Source organism: Rhinolophus ferrumequinum, chromosome 8 (genome assembly GCF_004115265.2).
Source record: "Rhinolophus ferrumequinum isolate MPI-CBG mRhiFer1 chromosome 8, mRhiFer1_v1.p, whole genome shotgun sequence".
In the NCBI taxonomy this organism is placed as follows: domain Eukaryota; kingdom Metazoa; phylum Chordata; class Mammalia; order Chiroptera; family Rhinolophidae; genus Rhinolophus; species Rhinolophus ferrumequinum.
Window position 1 is genome coordinate 82,435,680 of NC_046291.1, and position 19,248 is coordinate 82,454,927.

Consider the following 19,248-nt stretch of genomic DNA (forward strand, 5'->3'; position numbering starts at 1 on the left):
AACATTTGCCTGCCTTTTGTTTTTATTTTTATATGTAATTTCAACAGATTATCATACTGAGCTATTTAACAATCATTTTGTTTTTGGTAGTCACCTCAAATTACATCTTTCAATCTTTGTTACAACCACAGACCTTTAAGGTCTGGTCCATTGGAAGTGCTTAAGAACTTCTAATTTACAGGCCTGCCTGTGAATTTTAGTTGGCGTTGGAAATAACATACCTCCAAGTCCATTTTATTGTTATTTTGGGTTCGATTTATTGCATGATCACAAAATTGCTTTCCAACTTTTTTGGTAAAATGTGCAATAAAATACCAAAATAACAGTGAAAATAAACCATTTCCAAAAAATAAAGATGGTGAAGTAAAATAATTGAGTATAAAATGGAATCAGAGCAATATAGTCTGAAGATGACATTCCCTTGCCAGGGCAATCAGGGGGCTTATTTGAAACGTTTTTAGCTTTCCTGAACTGGGCTTCCTTGAACTGAGCTCTAACACAAAAAGTTCACTGGAGTTTCGATCTCTTCCATAAGCCGCAGTCACCCCTTGTCATAGTTACTGTTCCCATTTGGCTAGAAAATCCAAACTGTCTTCCACTTACAAGCTCTGCCCACCAGTGGGAAGATAAACTATGTATGTAATCCAATTACAGTAACACAACAGTAACTCTCTGCCTTTGGTTTTACCTCTGCTAAAATTCTAGTACTTTGAACAACATAAAGTTTCCTTTTCCATTTGCTTCCCTTTCTCCAAATGTCTTCATTCTAATGCCAGTGACTTAAAAGTGTGGAGGAGGCAGTAGTTTTTCAAACTGAAATCCTGCTGCCACTGATCATTGCCTCAGCCCGTCATAGTCATACTGGTGGGAGTGTGACATTGCCTCAAGTATGTGTAGATACCTTAAAGGTTGAGAGCACCTGTGCTAATTAGTTGGATACCACATGAAAGAAGGGCCATTACTCTTTTTCAAAGTACTATTAAAGTTACCCTAATCGTGACATTTATTTATAAGTTTACTGTTAACATTTATGTTAATTATGTTTCATTTGATTTTGAGTTTTGATTGTCTTAGTAAGTTGTTCCCTTTTTTCAATTTTGGCATTTTCAAATCTATCTTTAAATTTTTACACTGTTGTATCAGTATTTTCTCTTCCACACTTTGCCTGAATTTACACAGCAGACTTCACAGTTGACTTAAACTCATAAGGTTCATTAGCAGTGTGTTTTAGAAATTCTCTTGTGATGTCCAATAGCTTAAAAATTCCTTATTCATTCTCTGCTTTTGCGGATGAGAACCATGGTATTCTCCTATAAGTCAAATTTCCCCTAAGGTGCATCTTTGCTTACAGAGGGTGATAAAAAAAGGTGTTGTCTGAGATTGAAAATTATTTAAGGTAATACCAAGTACTTATGCTGGCTGTCAAATCAAAATGATCCATAATTCCTGAATTACAAAAATTGTTTCACTTAATTTGCTGCAGATCGAGTGTTGGTTCGGGTTAACGATTTGACAGTGCAAAAAGCAGATGAAGTTGTTTGGGTGCGTGCAAGGGTTCAAACAAGCAGAGCTAAAGGTAAGATTAATCTAATGATTAAAGCCCTTTTGGTAAGGAGTCTGAATTCTTTGTTTTGTATATATTTCACAGACCAAAGTAAATCTTTAAAAAACAAAACAAAAGCATCTGTTTTCTTTCTTGAATCACTGTAAAGTATTAGTCCATGCTTAATTAATTTTAGGTTCTTATAAGACATCCTTAAATAAAATTTGATCTTAAAGACTCAGATGAAGTCTAAGACTTCAAGGTACTGTTCTAGCTTTTCTCAAAAGTTTAATTTTTTGAAGTGAGTGTGGTTTTGAGAAGCTTTTCATTTGTTAATAGTTTTATATTTGTAATACTTAGATAGGGAGAAAGGTGGAAGGAGAGATAAGGCTAAGACTGGGTTGTCCAGTACAGTAACCACTGGCTACATGTAGTTATTTAAATTTAAATTCAATAACTCAGGCACTAGCTGTATTTTGAGTGCTTAGTAGCCACAGTGGCTAGTGGCTCCCGTATTGGACAGACGGCACAAATACAGAATATTTTTATCATTGTAGAAACTTCTTTTGGACAGTACTAAGAATTTAGCATTAACAATGGAGGAAAAAAATAGGTGTAGTTTAGACAAACCTCCGTTCCTTATGGAAAATTGTGCTAGTTAGTATTCAGAATTATCTAAAAATATTAATGACATATCAGTTTATAACTTGATGCTTTACACTCACTTTTTCACATTTGGTCATTCCTACAAATTTGTGAGGTAGGCAGGACAGGCATTGCTATTCCACTTTACAAATGAGGAAACTGAGGTTCAGAATGATAAAACTACTTGCCTAAGTTCTTATAGTAATTGGTGAAATGTGAACAAAATTCAGAAGCTTTCTGAGACACTTTCTGTCTCCCTAACAAAGTTAATTGTTTCTGTAGTATTTAATACATTCTATGTTACAGCATTTCTTACATTTTGTGTTTTAAAATAATTATAGAGGATAGGCCCATTATTTTTAAATCCTAACATTTTATAACATGTATCTTACTCTCTCAGGATTATTACTTCCAATATTCTATTCTTCCAGTATTCTTCCCCTAAGTAAATGAATACTAATGGACTTTGAAAAGAATACTGGTAGAGTTTTTAACTTTTTAAAAAATGTTGATTTGCCTTCCAGGAAGGTTGGGCCATTTATTCTACTAACAGATAAATCTCATTGTATTGTCATCCTTTATTTATTTGTCTTTCTCCCATTAGTCTGGGACCTTTGTTCTATCCAAAGTGGGCGCTTTGTTTCCTAAACATAGTTAGCAAATTAAAAAATAGAACGTATACTACATATAAGGCTGAACCCAGAATACTTGTCTTCACACCCATCCCCAAAATGGAATAGTTTGAGTATCACTAAGGATAACGGCAGTGAATTTGAAACATATCAGATGTTTCAATTCATAAGTTTATAATAATGCTAAGACAAACAAACAGAAAACTTACTTGGTCACCAGTGGAACAGCTCATTATTTTGAAAACTGGTAAATAAAGAGAAAGTACCAGTTCTGTATGAATTGTTGTGTATCACTGGCTAACCAGATGGTAGATGTGAAAAGTGTCTCTCTCTTTATTTTTTTATGATTTTACTTTTCAAGGAAGTGTCTCTTTAGAGAAGCATTCCAGCTAATAAAATGAAAAACAATGTTGTAGCATCACCGTTTTGCCCCTAGTAAATTATCCAGTGATCATCAGTGATTGCCAACAACACAGTAGAGAGACAACCAGAAGTATTTTATGTCTATTCATGAAAGAACACACTACCATCCAATGAAGTAGTCTTGCCTAAAAAATTGTACCTGAATCTCATTAAGTCTTTGGATCTAACTACCAACTTATAAGAAAAACGCAGGACAGAGGAACATGTTCAATGACAATGAGTATGTAACCAGCAAAATTTAGACTATAGGGCAGAAACAATCTGGTCTCTTCAAATAAATTGAAAGGGGAGGGAGAACTTATAGATTAAAACGAACTTAAGATATCTCTAAACTAATCACTTATTTGGATTCTAATTGAAATATACAGTATAAAAAAAAGGATATGTGAGTCTCAGAAATTTGATCATTGACTGGATATTTGCCATTAAATTGTTCATTTTTTAGTTGAGATAATAGTGTTGTGGTAACGTTACTTTTAAAAAGATCTTATTTCTTAGGGATCCATACTCAGTCATGGAAATGATATGGCTCGGGCTTGCTTCAAAAGAGTATGGGAACTGGGGGATAAGTAGGTTGGGCTAAAACTGAGACAAGAATGGCCATGAGTTGATAATTCTTGAAGTATGTGAGGATGGTAGATAGACATTGGTATCATTTCAAATAATGATCATTTTGTTTTTTTCTTTCAAGTTTTCTCATTTCTTATTTTTCTTTTTTCATTTCTTGTTGTTTCTCTTTGCGATAATTAGATTCTTTCAGTACTTCGGGGATTCCCACAGAGCAGCATTTTTCACACAGCAGAGATTTAAACTCTTGATGAGTTATTTCATGACTTAGGTGTTCTGCATAAAATGTCATCAGAAAGCAATGCCAGAGTTTAAAAAGTAAATTTAAAGAAATTTTCTTCTAGTCCAAGTTTTTTCTTACCAGAAATAGATGTTAAATTTTATCGGACCTTTTACTAGCAGTTTTTCCCCTCAAAATAGAATTGAGCGTATTTATGTAGAGGTTCATTATATTGTTCTCTCTGCTTTTGTGTTTGAAACTTTCCATATAATACAAAATTAAAAATATAGTTATTCCTCATTATTCATGGATTATGTATTTGTAACTTCACTTACTTGCCAAAAATGTATTTGTAACCCCCAAATCAATAAGGATCTTTCATTGTCATTCACAGATCTGCCAGACATGCACATGTGCAGAGTGGCAGAAAATTTGCGTTGCCCAGTGCACACATTCCCAGCTTTGGTCAAACACCATGAAGCTCTGCCTTGTATCAGCTCTCATAAATAGGCACCCTTTTCACAATGTTTAATGTCACGTTCTTCAGTTTTGTGCTTTTTGTTGGTGATTTGGCTGAAAATGGCCCCCAAGCGTAGTGCTGAAGTGGTTTTTAGGGTTTCTGAGTGCAAGAAGGCTGTAATATGCCTTACAAAAAAAATACGTGTCTTAGATAAGCTTCTACAAGCACGAGGTAGTATTGGCTCTGAGTTCAGTATTAATGAATCAACTCTTATCTATTAAATAAGGTGTCTTTAAGTGAAAACACACAAAACAATGTTATGTATTAATGGACTGATGAAAATATTGTGACTAGAGGCTCACAGAACCTAACCCTGTATTTCCCCAGGAGCAGTGGTTCAGTATTTGCTAACATTGTTCCTGGAGACTTTATAGAACATAACTACCACAATACTATTGAGATAATAGTATTGTGGTAACGTTACTTTTAAAAAGATCTTATTTCTTAGGGATCCATACTCAATTATGGAAATAATATGGCTCGGGTTTGCTTCAAAAGAGTATAGTAACAAGAGTCAACTATATGTATTAGATTGGTACAAAAGTAATTGCGGTTCAAAAGGTTAAAAAAATTGCGAAAACCGCAGTTACTTTTGCACCAACCTAATAATTGTCCTGCTTTACAATAATGGATTTCTTAACATTGAACTATTTGGATTCTTGAAATAAACTGAAATTGGCAAAGCTGTGGGTGGTATTCTTTTAGTATAGTACTAGGTTAAGTTTCAAACATAATTTTTAATTGGAAAGTCTTATTTTGTTTTTTAGTTTGTTTGTGTGTGTATGTTTTAAGTTGTAAGTTACCCAAGTAATACATTAATATTTTCACATAAATTTTTCAAAGAATGCAGAAATGATAATTCGCTTTTCTTCTCTAATACCTATCCTCTGCTTCAGCCTTTGTTATTCTTAATAATTTGTCCAGTGTCTTTCCAAAAATCTTTCTTTGTAATGCATGTATGTATGCGCACACACACATACATAGAGTTTTTAATTTTGTGTGTGTGTGTTTTGTCTCCTTTTATGTAGATGACATCATATTTTACATGTTATTCTGCAACTTTTAAAATCGTCAGTGAAGAGTTTTCCTTGGAGATTCTTCCATGATACTAGTTACAGGTCTGTAAGGCAGTATTTCTCCAAGAGAAATATCTATATGTGAAATTGCTGGGTTGAAGGCTATGCATATGCATATTTAAAACTTCCACTACCTTATAACAAGCTATATTCAGTTATAATCTCACAAGTTTGTGACGGTACCACTTTCTCTACATCCTTGCCAGTAATGATTGTCATTGTTTTTGATTTCTGCCAAAGTAGATTATCTAAAAAAAAAAAAAAAAAATTTATGCTTTGAATTTGCAAAACCCTGATTGCTAGTAGTCCTTTCTTCTCATATAGTACATAGGAAAAATTATATCAGTAAATATGACATTTAAAATCGTTCATGTGGTTCACCTCCAGAAGTAGTAATACACTAAAACTGGACTTGGAAAAACAAACCATGCTAGCAATTTCAAGTAGAGCAAAGCTCTGAAAAACCATAAATAAGGAAATGGAAGTGTCGAAATCATAGTGTCAAAAGTGTGACAACTAGAATCCTGTTATGCAAAAAAAAAAAAAAAAACGAGTCTGTTTATATAACATACCTGTATTTTTTTCTTAAAAGGCAGTGTTTTATATTCATTTTTAAAAATTACAATCAGATTTCTTACAGTAAGTTTATATACCATATTCCTAAAATCAAGTGTTTTATAAAGGAGCAAGGAAAATTTTTAAGTCTTTTAATAATACATTTAATATATTAATAATACATCTGATAATAAATTTAAAATTAGTTTCTTTTGATTGTGAAAGCTTATGAACTTAAGTCCACATATTGAAAGAGTAATCGAAATATCATTGGTTCTTTTCAAATTTTATGCATACTACATGGAAGTTATTAGCATAAAATAATTCTCTTTTAATACTCTGTGTCCTAAAAAAAGTTACGTATACTTCCAGAATAGCTTATTTTGGTAGTCAGAAAGTTTAGGATTTCTAATACCAAAGGTCGGAACCTCAGCTAACATCCATGCAGGAATATTTCAGGGAAGATAGCAAATGGAAAGTACTTAAAACATTTATGTAAGTCTTTACTACTTTAGTCCCTGATGAACTGATGAACATAAATTATAAAGGAAAATGTTAATGTTGGGAATTAGGAAGTTAAGGTACATTATCTAAATAATGAATTCAGGAGTGTGGCAAGCTAAAAAAAAAAAAAAAAAAAAATAGGAAGCGATCAAAACATAAGATAGCCTCACATGTTGGCTAACCTCATTCTCCCATGAAGGCACACTTCATTAGGAGCCGTCACCATAATGGAGGTGAGAGTAAACCTTGCTGTCCTGACTACCTGCCATGTTTGTTCTTCAGCTCAGAAATAAAATTGTACCTAGTGCTGTAAAAGAAGGTTTCTAAATTGACATTTTCCTAAAACGGTACTCCTGTGTAAACTTACAAAATAAAGTGCTGCTTCTAAAAAGTTAAGAATCAAAATGCAACACAAATATTTAACTGTTACGAACTTAAATTTAAAATGTCTAAAAATAGTGAATTCATTCAGCTATTTTGGACATTGACTCTTTTCACAAACTGTTCTGGTTGTAGAGTTCCAAGAAGAAAGGTAAGTATTATTTAGCAGTTAAATAATCTGTCCTCTAAAGTTCCTATCCTAAGTTATGCAGCAAGAACTTTTTGATAAACTGAGAAATTACATGCTTGTTTCTCAGAATAAAAGAAAGGGATATCTTAAAATAAAATAAAAATCCCAATAGTACAGAAAGATATAAAATGAAAAAACTAGAAGTTTCACAATTCTAGTTCCTCCGTCCCATCACAGTCTCTTCCCCCAAAAATAACCAGCGTTGTTTCTTATGGATTCTTCCAAGAAAAAAAATGCGTTTACGAACATGGGTATATTTTTTTGTTTGTTTCTTTAATTTGCATAAAAGGGGTTATACACACGCTGCTCCTTGTTACCACTCGCCTGTGTCTATAAAATAGTAGCTTGCCAAACATTGAACTAAGCACATCATGCATTGCCGGGTATTAACAACCAGAGCCAAAAAAAGAACAATTTTGTTTACTAACACCTGACAAGAACTTGATCTCAAAAGTAGTTGATAGAAGTAGTCAGAGCAGACAGTTCTATTTATCAGGAAACTAGTATTGACTTTTTGTTTTGTTTTAAGTCTTAAAATTTTTTTTGAGTGGACCCTCAAGATTCTAGTATTGAAAATGCTTTGAACACTAGACAGCTTGGGGACCATAGCATTACAGTCGCATGTAGATCTGCACCACTGGTGAAGCCTATGAAGTGAGTGGTAATAGAACTTTAGTTCTTTTATATAAATAACACTGTTATAAACATCTTGTTACTAAGACTTTTTCCGTTACTAAGACTTAATTTCCTTAACGTATATTCTAAGAAACGTGTTTCTTAAGTCCAAGACAACATTTAACCTTTCTGATGCCCACTGGCAAATTGTCTGAAAGGATTGTGCAAGTTAACCTTGCCGTCAGCAAGTTATGAATAAATGTTTTTTACTTAATTCTCCCGAGCATTGGAAAATATTACATATTTTTAAATCTTGTTAATTTGAGAGGTAAATAACGTGTTGTCATTGTTTGCTTCAACTTACATGACTTTCGTTTCTAGTAACATTTTTTTCCTTAGTACGGTTTTTCTTTTTCTTTCAAATTATCTGTTCTAGTCCATTGCTCATTTATCTTTTGGATCTCAATGTTTTGCGCTCATAAATTTTTAAGATCTTTGTGTGTTAAAGATATTTACTCATACAGGTTATATGTCATTCAGCAAACATTTTCCCGAGTGTTGTCTTTTAATTTTTTGTATATAGACGTTCTATACTTTTAAACTTACAAAGTTCTCCCATCTTCTGTTGTAGTTTAATATACAGTTCCATTTTTTACTCAGTTTTATATTTGTTGGGTTTTTTTAAATTCCTGAATTCCACCTAGGATTAGAATCTCTCCTCTACTGGGGTCTGTTTTCAATTCTTTCTTGTGCTCCATTGATGTAGTTGTTTTTGTGCTGGTACATTTTTACTTACTGTAGGTTCATAATATAATATGGTACTGGTCTCACTACTTCACCTCTTACTCCCATCTGTTGGCTTTTTTAAAAAAAATAAGAGGTTTAATTTTTAGGATTATATCCAATAAATACATTAAACATTAAAAGAGAACAATGAACATTCTTTGCTTCACCCATAACCATTGATTTCATGATTTCTTTTCCCTAGCAGGCATGTCAAATTTTAGGAGTGCGTTTGCTTCTATGTTTGGCCTCCTAGAACTTCCCAGGTTCTACTTACTGCTTGTGTTGAACCTTGAACATGGTCAAGACTTCCTTTCAACCCTTACCTTTCATCTGTACCTGCCTCTCTGATTTCATCGTTCTCTTAAAAATATTTTTTTCTGATTAGAAAGGTAGTACGTGCTTTCTGTAAGAAGTTCAGAAAATACAGAAAAATATGAAGAACACAATAATTCCCTGTAATTTCACCATCCTTATTGGGCACATTTTGGTGGTTTTTCTTACACAATCAATTTTAATACACTTTTTACACAAAATTGGGATTGTACTCTATGTATGGTTTTATCACTTTTTCACATAATAATCTAACATGAGTGTTTAACACATATTGATTGTGTGTTCCAAGCACCCGGCATAGATTCTGCACATAGTAATCCTGCTGTGGAATAGGAATAGTAATCAATCCTCAAATAAATAGCCAATGGCAGTGCTGCTGTTAGTAATAATTAACATGAATAATATGTAAAGTTAGTATTTGACATTCATAGTTAATTGAGTATCACAACTCTAAATCTATCAATACAATTCTCAAGATTATGTATGAAAACTCAAGAAGACCCCATGAATTATATACTGTTATTTTTCTATTTTGCAGATGAAGAACTGAAGAGTAAAGTGGTATAATAATTTTCCCACAGGATGTTATCCTAGGTCTTTTGATTTCAAAGCTTTTGCTCTTTACCAAAAACCCTGACAGTAAATGTTACCCCCTAGTGCTGACTCAGACATTTTCTCGTGCTCACCCTTTGTGCGTCCTATAGAGCTCTCCATTCTCTCTCAGGTCTTTTGTGTAAGTTAGAGTTCATTGCAGGAAGGCTTTGTATAATGTAGCGAAGTTTGTATTGCCTCTGTACTACATATTAGAGCAGCTAAAATACTTACTAAATCGTGCACAATACCTTCCATTTCATGCTGACATTCTGTGTTAAGTGGGCTAATAATCCTGCTGTGGTTTCAGTAGTTCCTGGAATAAAGTAATTTTGATCTATCTGCAGATTTCTCTAACTTTATCAATCTTTATCCACTGAGTATCTTAAAATCCCTTTGAATTTGTTTAGTACATGTAAGTTTCTTTTTAAAAATTTCACTTTGTGACTGGATCATACTCCAAAGGAAAGGGAAAATGAGGGTCTATTTAGTGGTAAAAATAGGTTAATCATATATTACTCAGAAGTCCAAGGATTATGTTTGTGTTGGTGCTTTGTTTGCAACCTGATTTTTTTTTAAACTCGTGATTGTTGCCTGATTTGCATTTCAAAATATTGTATGTTGAAAGTAATAACTATAAGTCTGCTTGTATTTTTGCTTTTTTTTTTTCAAGGCTAGTTCTCAGTTTTTAAAAAACAGAATCATCTTGATTTTTATGAGACAAGCTGATGAGAAAAGTAGTCTTGAAAGTTTTATCTTTTTTATGAGGAAACAGCTTTTCAAAACTTGAACAGAGACTTAAAAAAGAATCTGTTTTGGAGGAAAGGGATGTCATAAGGATACATAGTGACTGAAATGTATTAATAATAGTTTTTAAGGTTAATAGTTTTTACTAAAAGTTAAGAATAAGAAATGATGATGGTTCCTTATAAAAGGAAGGGGAAATCAAGAGGCCCAGAATATGTATAAAACTTGTTACAGGGCATAAAGAGAATGATCTTTTATAGACAAAGTAAGTTACTGGAATAAAAAAATTTGTGGAACTATTATAAAGGATGAAGGATTAGGAAGACTATAAAGGAAAAATGAAGGAAATAGAACATGAAAGGAACTAGCCTGTCATTCTAAATGCTCTTTAAAATGTACTTTGGAAGGAAGTAAAGTGGACCACCCCAGTAGAATGCTTGTGTTCTTGTTACTGAACTCTTTATTTGTACTTTTGTGGTTGCATCACTGAATCTCCCATGGTGGTTAACACAGTGCCTTTGCCTGTAGAATATACTAGCTATTGCATGAATTTTCAAAGAAATCTGAAGTTACTTGAAATTTGTTTAGTAAATCAATGACAAAATAATTTTCTTGATTTGTAATATTTTTTAAATTAGTGATTTGTCTGTGTTCTCATAACAAACATGTTAAAAGCATTTTTGTGTTACTCATATGGTAGTAGGAGCTTGTGTTTCTTTACAGCTTGTCAATTGAGTATGAGTATCTTGGCTGTGGAGCCAGATATACGAGTGTATATGCCTGATAACTGTAGTAAATTTTGGCCCAGTTTTAAAGCAGAGAAGCATTTTACTTCTTTGTAAAACCTGAAGTAACGCGTCCGTAATACATTTGTGTTCTTTCTGTCTTATTCAGGGAAGCAGTGTTTTTTAGTCCTACGTCAGCAGCAGTTTAACGTCCAGGCTCTTGTGGCAGTGGGAGACCATGCAAGCAAGCAGATGGTTAAATTTGCTGCCAAGTAAGTAAGCAATTATATCCTGTTGTCAGAATAAACAATGGTGGGAACCAAGACTCCCAGGGGTTTGGACTATTTTCATACATTAACATCAATGCTTCGTTTGTTTAAAAATGTACTTATTTAAATTGTCAGTTCAGTGTTGCTGAATACATTAAACTTACAAAAGAGAAAATATGGAGCACAGGCTTGAAATTCATTTGGAACTGCTGAAGCAGCACTCTCTACAGACAAGTCACATTTACTTTCAAGTAGAGTAAGAAAAAGCCTGGCAGCCTCATGATAGCAAACCAACTTTATTTTGTTGTGTTTGTTGAGCTTCATGTCTTGCCTCTCTCCTTCCCCCAGTTTGAGATTTGCATGTTAAGCAACAAGTGTTCTAGTAATAAAAATGTATAAAATAAAAGAATGTAGTTTTGCAAATAATTCTCTCCTGCAGGAAGTGAAACAGATGTTATAACATGTTACAACTTTTAACTATGACGCTGAAAGGGTTAAAAAGAAAAAATAAAGTAAAAATTGCTTTTTCTTCCCCCAAAGTCTTGCTGTCTAGCTCAGCGTTCCTGGAGAAATGCTCTGTTTTGTTCAATTTACAACAGGCATAGAGATCGTGTAGTGCTTGTACACGCTGTAGCTCTGCCGTAATAATAGTTGGTAATGTGGTTAGTTTTGTTTGTATGCTTTTCTGAATTTAATCGAAATTTTATTTCCATGGTGATAATCAAAGAAGACTTAGAAAATGGACGATTTTTACATTTTAAGTAATAGAGTACTTCATAGGCATAAATGTTTTTTAAAAGAAAAAACCTCAAGAGTAAATGTTACATTTTTTTCTATTGATCTTTATCTCTGTTCTTTAGATGTATCCTTTCACAGGTGAGTTAATATAGATAGAATTATTAATTTTAGAACAAGAAACTAAAAAATTACCTAATTTAATACCCTCGTTTATGTTTGATCCCTGCCTGACTACCTCCAGCATAGTGCTTCACATACAGTGGCTGCTCCTCAACTGGTTTTGGCTTAGAGCTGTATTTATCAAGTTGAGTTTTATTGTATCAACAATACCCACACTCTGGTTTAAAAACGCCAGTGCCATTAGTTACATGGATTCACTGATGAACTCAATAGTATCACCACTACTGTTCCCACCAGCAGTACTCCCACCAGCAGTACTCCGTAGTATTACCGCAGTAGCCCCACCTCTTTCTGTCTCCCAGTCCTGTTGCTCAGAGACTGTCACTTTCATCTCTCCTGCTGGTATCTTTTGGTTATTAGGTTTGCTTGTTTCCATCTCAGTCTGTAAGGTTTGTGCTTGTGTACATTTGTTATCTAGCCTTTTTAAGGTCAATCTATATCCAGTGAAGTGGGACATAAATAAGCTTGGGCCCTAGAAATAAACTGTATCTACACAGGGAGGCTTCTGATAATAAAAGGAGCCCCTGGAAACCACAGACATATATGCTAAATTACATTTAATATACTGAAAAATACTAGGAGAAGGTCAACTTCAAATCAACAAATAACTTTAATGGATTTTGTTTTATGTATTAATTGGTTCTGAAAACTAATATATGAAGATGGCAGTACTACATAGGATATAATGTTCCATTAAACTGCGTTGTACTTGTGTTACATTCCTGAAGAAAAGATTCTAGTCCAGAAATCTTTTGAATATCCCATTTACCCTTAATACTTACTAAGAGGCATCCTACTGACAAGAGGACAGTCAACTCATTTCGATGTCTTTGGAAGTTGACACATTAAAGTAGTCCACAGATAGTTTTTTAAAAATCATGATAGTTTTTTAAAAATCATTTTGGATCTTCTCAGAAACTCCTGGGACTTGACTAACAGTAGTTGACCGTATCAGATGTCAACCAAAGCTCTAGCTGGAAGAGCCACTTGCAAATGGTCTCTCAACAAACTTAGTTCACTAATGCCCTCACTTGAAAAAGGCTTTCATCTAACTGGGATAGTGTAAGGATGATCTTTCTTTTAGGGAAGGGAAGTATTCAGATAATTTAGCTTGGATTTCATAATTCTGAAGTGGAACTCAATCAAGATCTAGATGTATAAGGTTGGTGCAAAAGTAATTGCAGTTTTTCCCATTATTTTTAACCTGTTAAACCGCAATTACTTTTGCACCAACCTAATAATTAAGGCTGACCGCGTAAATGGTGAGTTGGATTTTTTTTGTTTTAAAGCCAAGACCATGTAGCTGTTTTTAGTCCCTTAAAAAAATGCACTTTGTATAATTAGTAATGTGTGGGAAAAGATGTTGTAGATTGTAAAGCTTTTGACTGGTTATATACAAGAGAATGGAGCCAATTTTATACAATAAACTTAACATGTGGTGCTTAGGTTATAATTATTATTTAACTTTTGGCACTACTCATATGTTAAGGTATCTAGCCTGAGTAATTAAGAGTAAATGTGTTAATAGCTTTTGCTACCTTGTGAAAAAGGAAAATTTTCTTGACCAGGACTCTCTATGGTAAATGAGTTTTTCATTTTTGTGATTGGTTGATACGATAATTTTCTTCAGAACATAATTTCATTCTCTTGATGGGTCAGTCAGTTTGTCTTTTTAATGTTGATTTTAGACTACTTCTCAGACGATTTCAGAAATCCTGATCTGTCTTGATAATAGAAGTCGAAGGCACATGTCCTTTCTGACTGAAAGCCAATAGTGTGATCTTATATTCAAAGCACCAACTTTTAAAGAAGAAATCCAAGAACAGAAATATTTTACTTTGAAAACGGCCTGCTCTATTCATGAATAATAATAAATCAAGTGAAGTTACAATGTAATGTATATTCTAAAGAACTTTCAGAACTTATTTAGGAAAAAGATGTGTCAATTTTTTTCTTCATCCTTCAAAATCCTTTTCCCCAAAATTGTCTTTATTGGCTAGGCTTAACGTAAATAGTCTGTTTTATTTAAAATGGGTGTGCATTGGCTGCATGGTGAAAACAAAGGTTAAGGTACTTTTCATACATTTATCTTTGAGGTCCCTTGCTCTGGCAGTGCTGTTTGGTGAGTTGAGTTGGCACTTCTATAAAACAAGAATTTAAGGTGTAAGGTTATTGTTAAATCATAAATAACAATAAAAAATTCCTCTATTTGACATTAACAGATGAAAAGTACGCATTTTTGTAATTTGCTGTGGTCTAGCTATATTAATTTATTATTGTTATACCATACTGCAAATCCTTACCTGAGGCTCACTGGACTTTCTGTTTTGAAGCATGAAAGGTAATCCAGTTTTCAGATATGGTACTAGAATGATATTAATACTGTAATTATTTACTGAAATTTTACAAAACATTTGAGACTAAAGTTTATTTGTCTCTCCAAGTGAGTTTTCTAAATTATTTGGCTTCAATTTCTTTTCTCTTGTTTTAGTGTTGTTCTTTATAATTTCTGCCACGTTAGTTGGGTTAGAACAAAATAGTTCAATCATTTATTAGACTAATTATTAATTGATAGAGACAAGCTCTTTCTGCTCCCTCCATACTTGCCCAAACTTTCTTTTTAAGTGCTATTTTTAATCTAAAATCTTTAATGGCCTTCTATTTCCAGCCAGGTCCAATGTTAATTCTGCCTGCTGGTTCCCTCACTACAATGTTATTTGCCACTACTTCCCAAGATGCACTCTTCAGATTGGACAAATTTTGCATGTCTGCAATGACTTCTCTTCTTTACTTACTTTAAAGGCTTTGGTTTTACTTAATTTACGCTGTGTCCTTCATTTTCCTCATTGATTGGTTTCTTTGGGGTCACAGAAATGTACTTAGGAGGGTGGAAGTTTTCCATGTTTTTGAAATTTTAGTGTACATTTTGAATATTATCTTAAAGTTATATAAAGGTATTAATCTGTGTCATTTTAAAAGCTAACTCATAACAGAACTATTGTGTGAATTTAATACTTCCATTTAGCATTTACTGTCGTTCACAATTGTGTTCATGCCAACTGAAGCCAAATGATACCCGTAGTCCATACAAAGGAGGCTTTCACTGTATTTGAATAGTGACACATGCTCAGCAAGTTGGGTTACTAAGAGGTACTTGATAGGTAAGGGGCATCCTGAAGTTTTTAAAACTTGTACCCTTCGAACATTTTATTGATTCCCATTTTTGTCTCTATGGGGCAGCAAAATCACTAATAGTATAATAATTTGCGTGCAAGGAAACATGTTTCTGTTTCCAGTTTCAGTAGTTATCAGATAACCCATTTGATTAAAATTTCAATTAACAATGCTATATTATTAACTTTCAGATGAACAAGATAGTTTTATAAAATTACTGATTGATAATTAAATTGTCATTCTTGGATTGCTCTTTATAGAATTTTAGTTAATCGTGAGACCTAATTATATCAACCAACCTCTAAGTTAATGTTTGTAATTGTGAACAGGCATTCTTCACATTGCTTATATTAAAGTAAAAATACATAAACTGATTAAATATAGAACTGGATCTGAGGCTAAAGCTTTATACAGTAAACCAAATGTCAGCAATTTAGTTTTAGCAAAGTATAAATTAATAGTGTTCATTTGAATTCTGGGTTTTTTTATACATTTGTTTAAAAATTCATTTTGATTTCAAGTTTAGGGTTGTAAGCATAAGGCACTCAAACTAGTTTAATATTTGTAGATATTTAAGTAATGTGATAAAACTAACTGAAGTGCTTCCTGAGGGTTCCTGACACTTGTTTGTTGTTCCACTAAAGAGCCCCTGCAGTAGTTTGAGAACCACTCACTGGTCAATGCCATATTGAGCAGTGCTTAATTTTTAATCAAGCTTATTTTGAACTTAAAATTCTTGGAGTTTTGGTGAAGAAAAATTAATTCCCCAAAATAAGTCATTATAGAACTGCTAGGATGGTTTAAACCTTTAAGTTTTACAAAGCACCAATGGGCAGGTGGGTGGAATAGAGGGCCAGAGAGCCCAGAGGCGTGGCTCCCCACTAACTAGCCTAATCTTATTTCTTTAGAGCTAAGATCCTTCTCTGAGCATGTTTATTTCTACTGGCTTGGGAACATAAAAGCCTGAGACTGAGTGTGCTACTAATTCACTGTAATTGAAAGAAGTGACTTAACATATAAAACAAGCTCGTGCCTGCCTTAGAATTGGAATATAGATTTTTATTATTAAAAGGTGCTTTATTGTTTTGAAAAATACTTGCATAATTTATGCTCTTTGGATTCTGTTTTGCTTTCACTATCAAATAATATGATTTCTCATGTTTGGGCATTTTGAATTCTTTGCTTCAATGAATTGTACAATTTAATTTACATCATTGAAGCATTTTGTGTTGGTGCCTTACTTGAAAAACTTGTGTGTAGCAACTTTATAGCCTTTCCTCTTTTCTAACTAATCTTTTATTACACCTTTCCTAAGATTTAAAAATATTAATTTGAATGTGGGTGGTTATGTAGATGTGTGGAGCACATTTCTCGTTGAGTATAGTAAGATTCAACAAATTATTTTTGGCAACCAGAAAGCTAGGAAATTTGTTGCCAGTTTTGCTGAAAACCTTTAATATTCAAGTGTCTATTCATGTTAAAATTTTAACAGTTTTTGTTGCTATTAGAATATATAAATATGCAGAAAGCACTGCTTAAAATAGCATCTTTTTCAACCGTTATTGTTGTATTTTTTTGAAGTGAGAGTAATAGGAATAAAATAGGAATCGTTTTGAAAAATACGAGCTGATAACTACCTAAAATTATAATTTTAGTCCTCACCTAGCTTTTACCAACTCTCAAGTTTATCCCTACTATTAACAAGTAACAATCAGCATATATCATCAATAATCTAGTATAATAAAGCATTTTGAGGGGCTTAAATCTGTGGTACTTAACCGTGTTTCCCCGAAAATAAGACCTAGCCGGACCATCAGCTCTAATCCGTCTTTTGGAGCAAAAATTAATATAAGACCTGGTCTTATATGGTATAATATAATATAATACTGAGTCTTATATTAATTTTTGCTCCAAAAGACTCATTAGAGCTGATTATCCAGCTAGGTCTTATTTTCGGGGAAACATGGTAAAACAATGTGAAATAAAGGATAAAAACTATTCATACAAAGGTTATGCTGCTAACCATTTCATCATTATCTTGGCTATACTGAGTAGATTACATTAATAATGATGGGATACTCTTCAGTGACCTCTCTAACACATACCATATATTTTTTAGATGAAAGGCCATGGAGAAAAAACCCTCCCATAGACACCCAGACTTTTACTGCATGTGAAATATTATTTTTAATAATTAAGAAATTTAATCCAATTAAAATTCAGTATTACTGCCCTTGCTTTATCTTGCCAAGCTTTCTAGTGTCTAGCATGAATTTTTATAATTATTGGGGTGCACTGCACCCTGGTAAAGGTTCAGTGTAGTAGTCACCAGCATCTTCCCTATCTGAAATACAGGGGAAATAACAAAATAGCAGGTTTGCTTATAATATAACAATAGCAGCAATGATAGCTAACTATTACTGTACGCTAAGTATGGAGCTTCGAAGTGCCATACTTGCACTTTCTCCCTGGATCCTCACCACTGTGAGGTATAGATACTACTTTGTCATCTTTTTTTGTGTATGTGTATGCATTTTTACAGATGAGATTTAAAACAGTGTTTTGAAAAAAGAAATGACAAAGAGCCAATAGAAGTAAGTTCAGCCTTATTATAGTAAAATTGTAAAGTAGGATCATAAGGAAGTATATGTATCATTCAAAATTTGATATTGGAAAAGATTTTTTAATGCTAATTCCTAGGGTGTGGCAACAACCACTCATATTCCTTTGGTGATAGTATAAATTGGTACAATCTCTATGGACAATAAGAAACTTCACAAAAGCTATAAAATGATGCATATCCTCACTCAGCAATTCATTCCTAGTATTCTAAGGGTAGTTATTTATAATATAAAAATCGAAAAGCATTAGAATACTTAACAATAAGAGATTACTCAATAAATTATAATAAATGTATAAAATTTAACTTTCATCAGCCAGTAAAATGATGAGACAGGACTATGTGGAATGACATGAAAAGTTGCTAAAAATATTGTTTCAAAAAGATTTTAGAATAGTTTTTGCTATATGGTCCCATCTTTGTTTTTGAAAAAGGGATAAAACTTTTCAAAATATAGGTAAGTGATAGAGAGATTAACTCAGTAGTAATTATGAGCATCATAATTCTTACTGATGGGAGGACAATGAATATATTTAGAATGAATTGAAAATACAATATTGATTGGCTCATTTATTTTTTCCAAATTTTCTATAAGAAACATGTTATTTTTAACAACAGTTGTTATCTTTAATAATATGTTATTTAGAAGTAAAAAACTAAATAAATAAAACTGTTTTGACTAGTCTCTTTGACTCTAGGGTTCATACTCCTATAGTCTCTGTCATCCTGCCTCTCTGGGACAGTAGGATGAAACTAGTTCAAAGCTTTCCACAATAGAGCTCGCTTAGAATACAAGCTTCATGTCGTTGGAATATGTTGATGACTGGGAAAGGGAAGCCCCATTGCTTCTGCCTCAAAAATATCTTTTCTACAGTGTGCAGTTCATTCTGGTATATATCCTCAAGGAGTAGATAGCTATTTTGTTTCTTGAGGGTGATGATGACTTAGATACTGCCCCCAAGTTACAGAGAACAAACACAGGTGAAAATAATAATTTTGGTTTAAAAAGTATAACTGATTATAAAGTAAAAAAAAAATTTTATGTTGAGTTATAAATTGATGTTTAAAAGAGTGTCAATGGAGGAATTAAAAATTTTTTTTAAAGTTTTACTAAAAATACAGCTAACATACAATATTATTGTTTCAGGTGTACACCATAGTTATTCAACATTTATATACCTAAAGAAGTGATCACCATAAGTCCAGCAACCATC

The 19,248-nt window shown here is 32.9% G+C and overlaps 1 protein-coding gene across 1 annotated transcript in view; it reads left to right on the plus strand.

Moving 5' to 3' along the window:
- The window catches only part of DARS1 (aspartyl-tRNA synthetase 1), a 49,298-nt gene that overhangs the window by 2,671 nt on the left and 27,379 nt on the right, over nucleotides 1-19,248 (plus strand). The window contains exons 3-4 of the mRNA XM_033112739.1: nucleotides 1,484-1,576; nucleotides 11,223-11,325. Of these exons, the coding sequence (XP_032968630.1) occupies nucleotides 1,484-1,576; nucleotides 11,223-11,325 (196 nt within the window). The remainder of the gene's footprint in view (nucleotides 1-1,483; nucleotides 1,577-11,222; nucleotides 11,326-19,248) is intronic.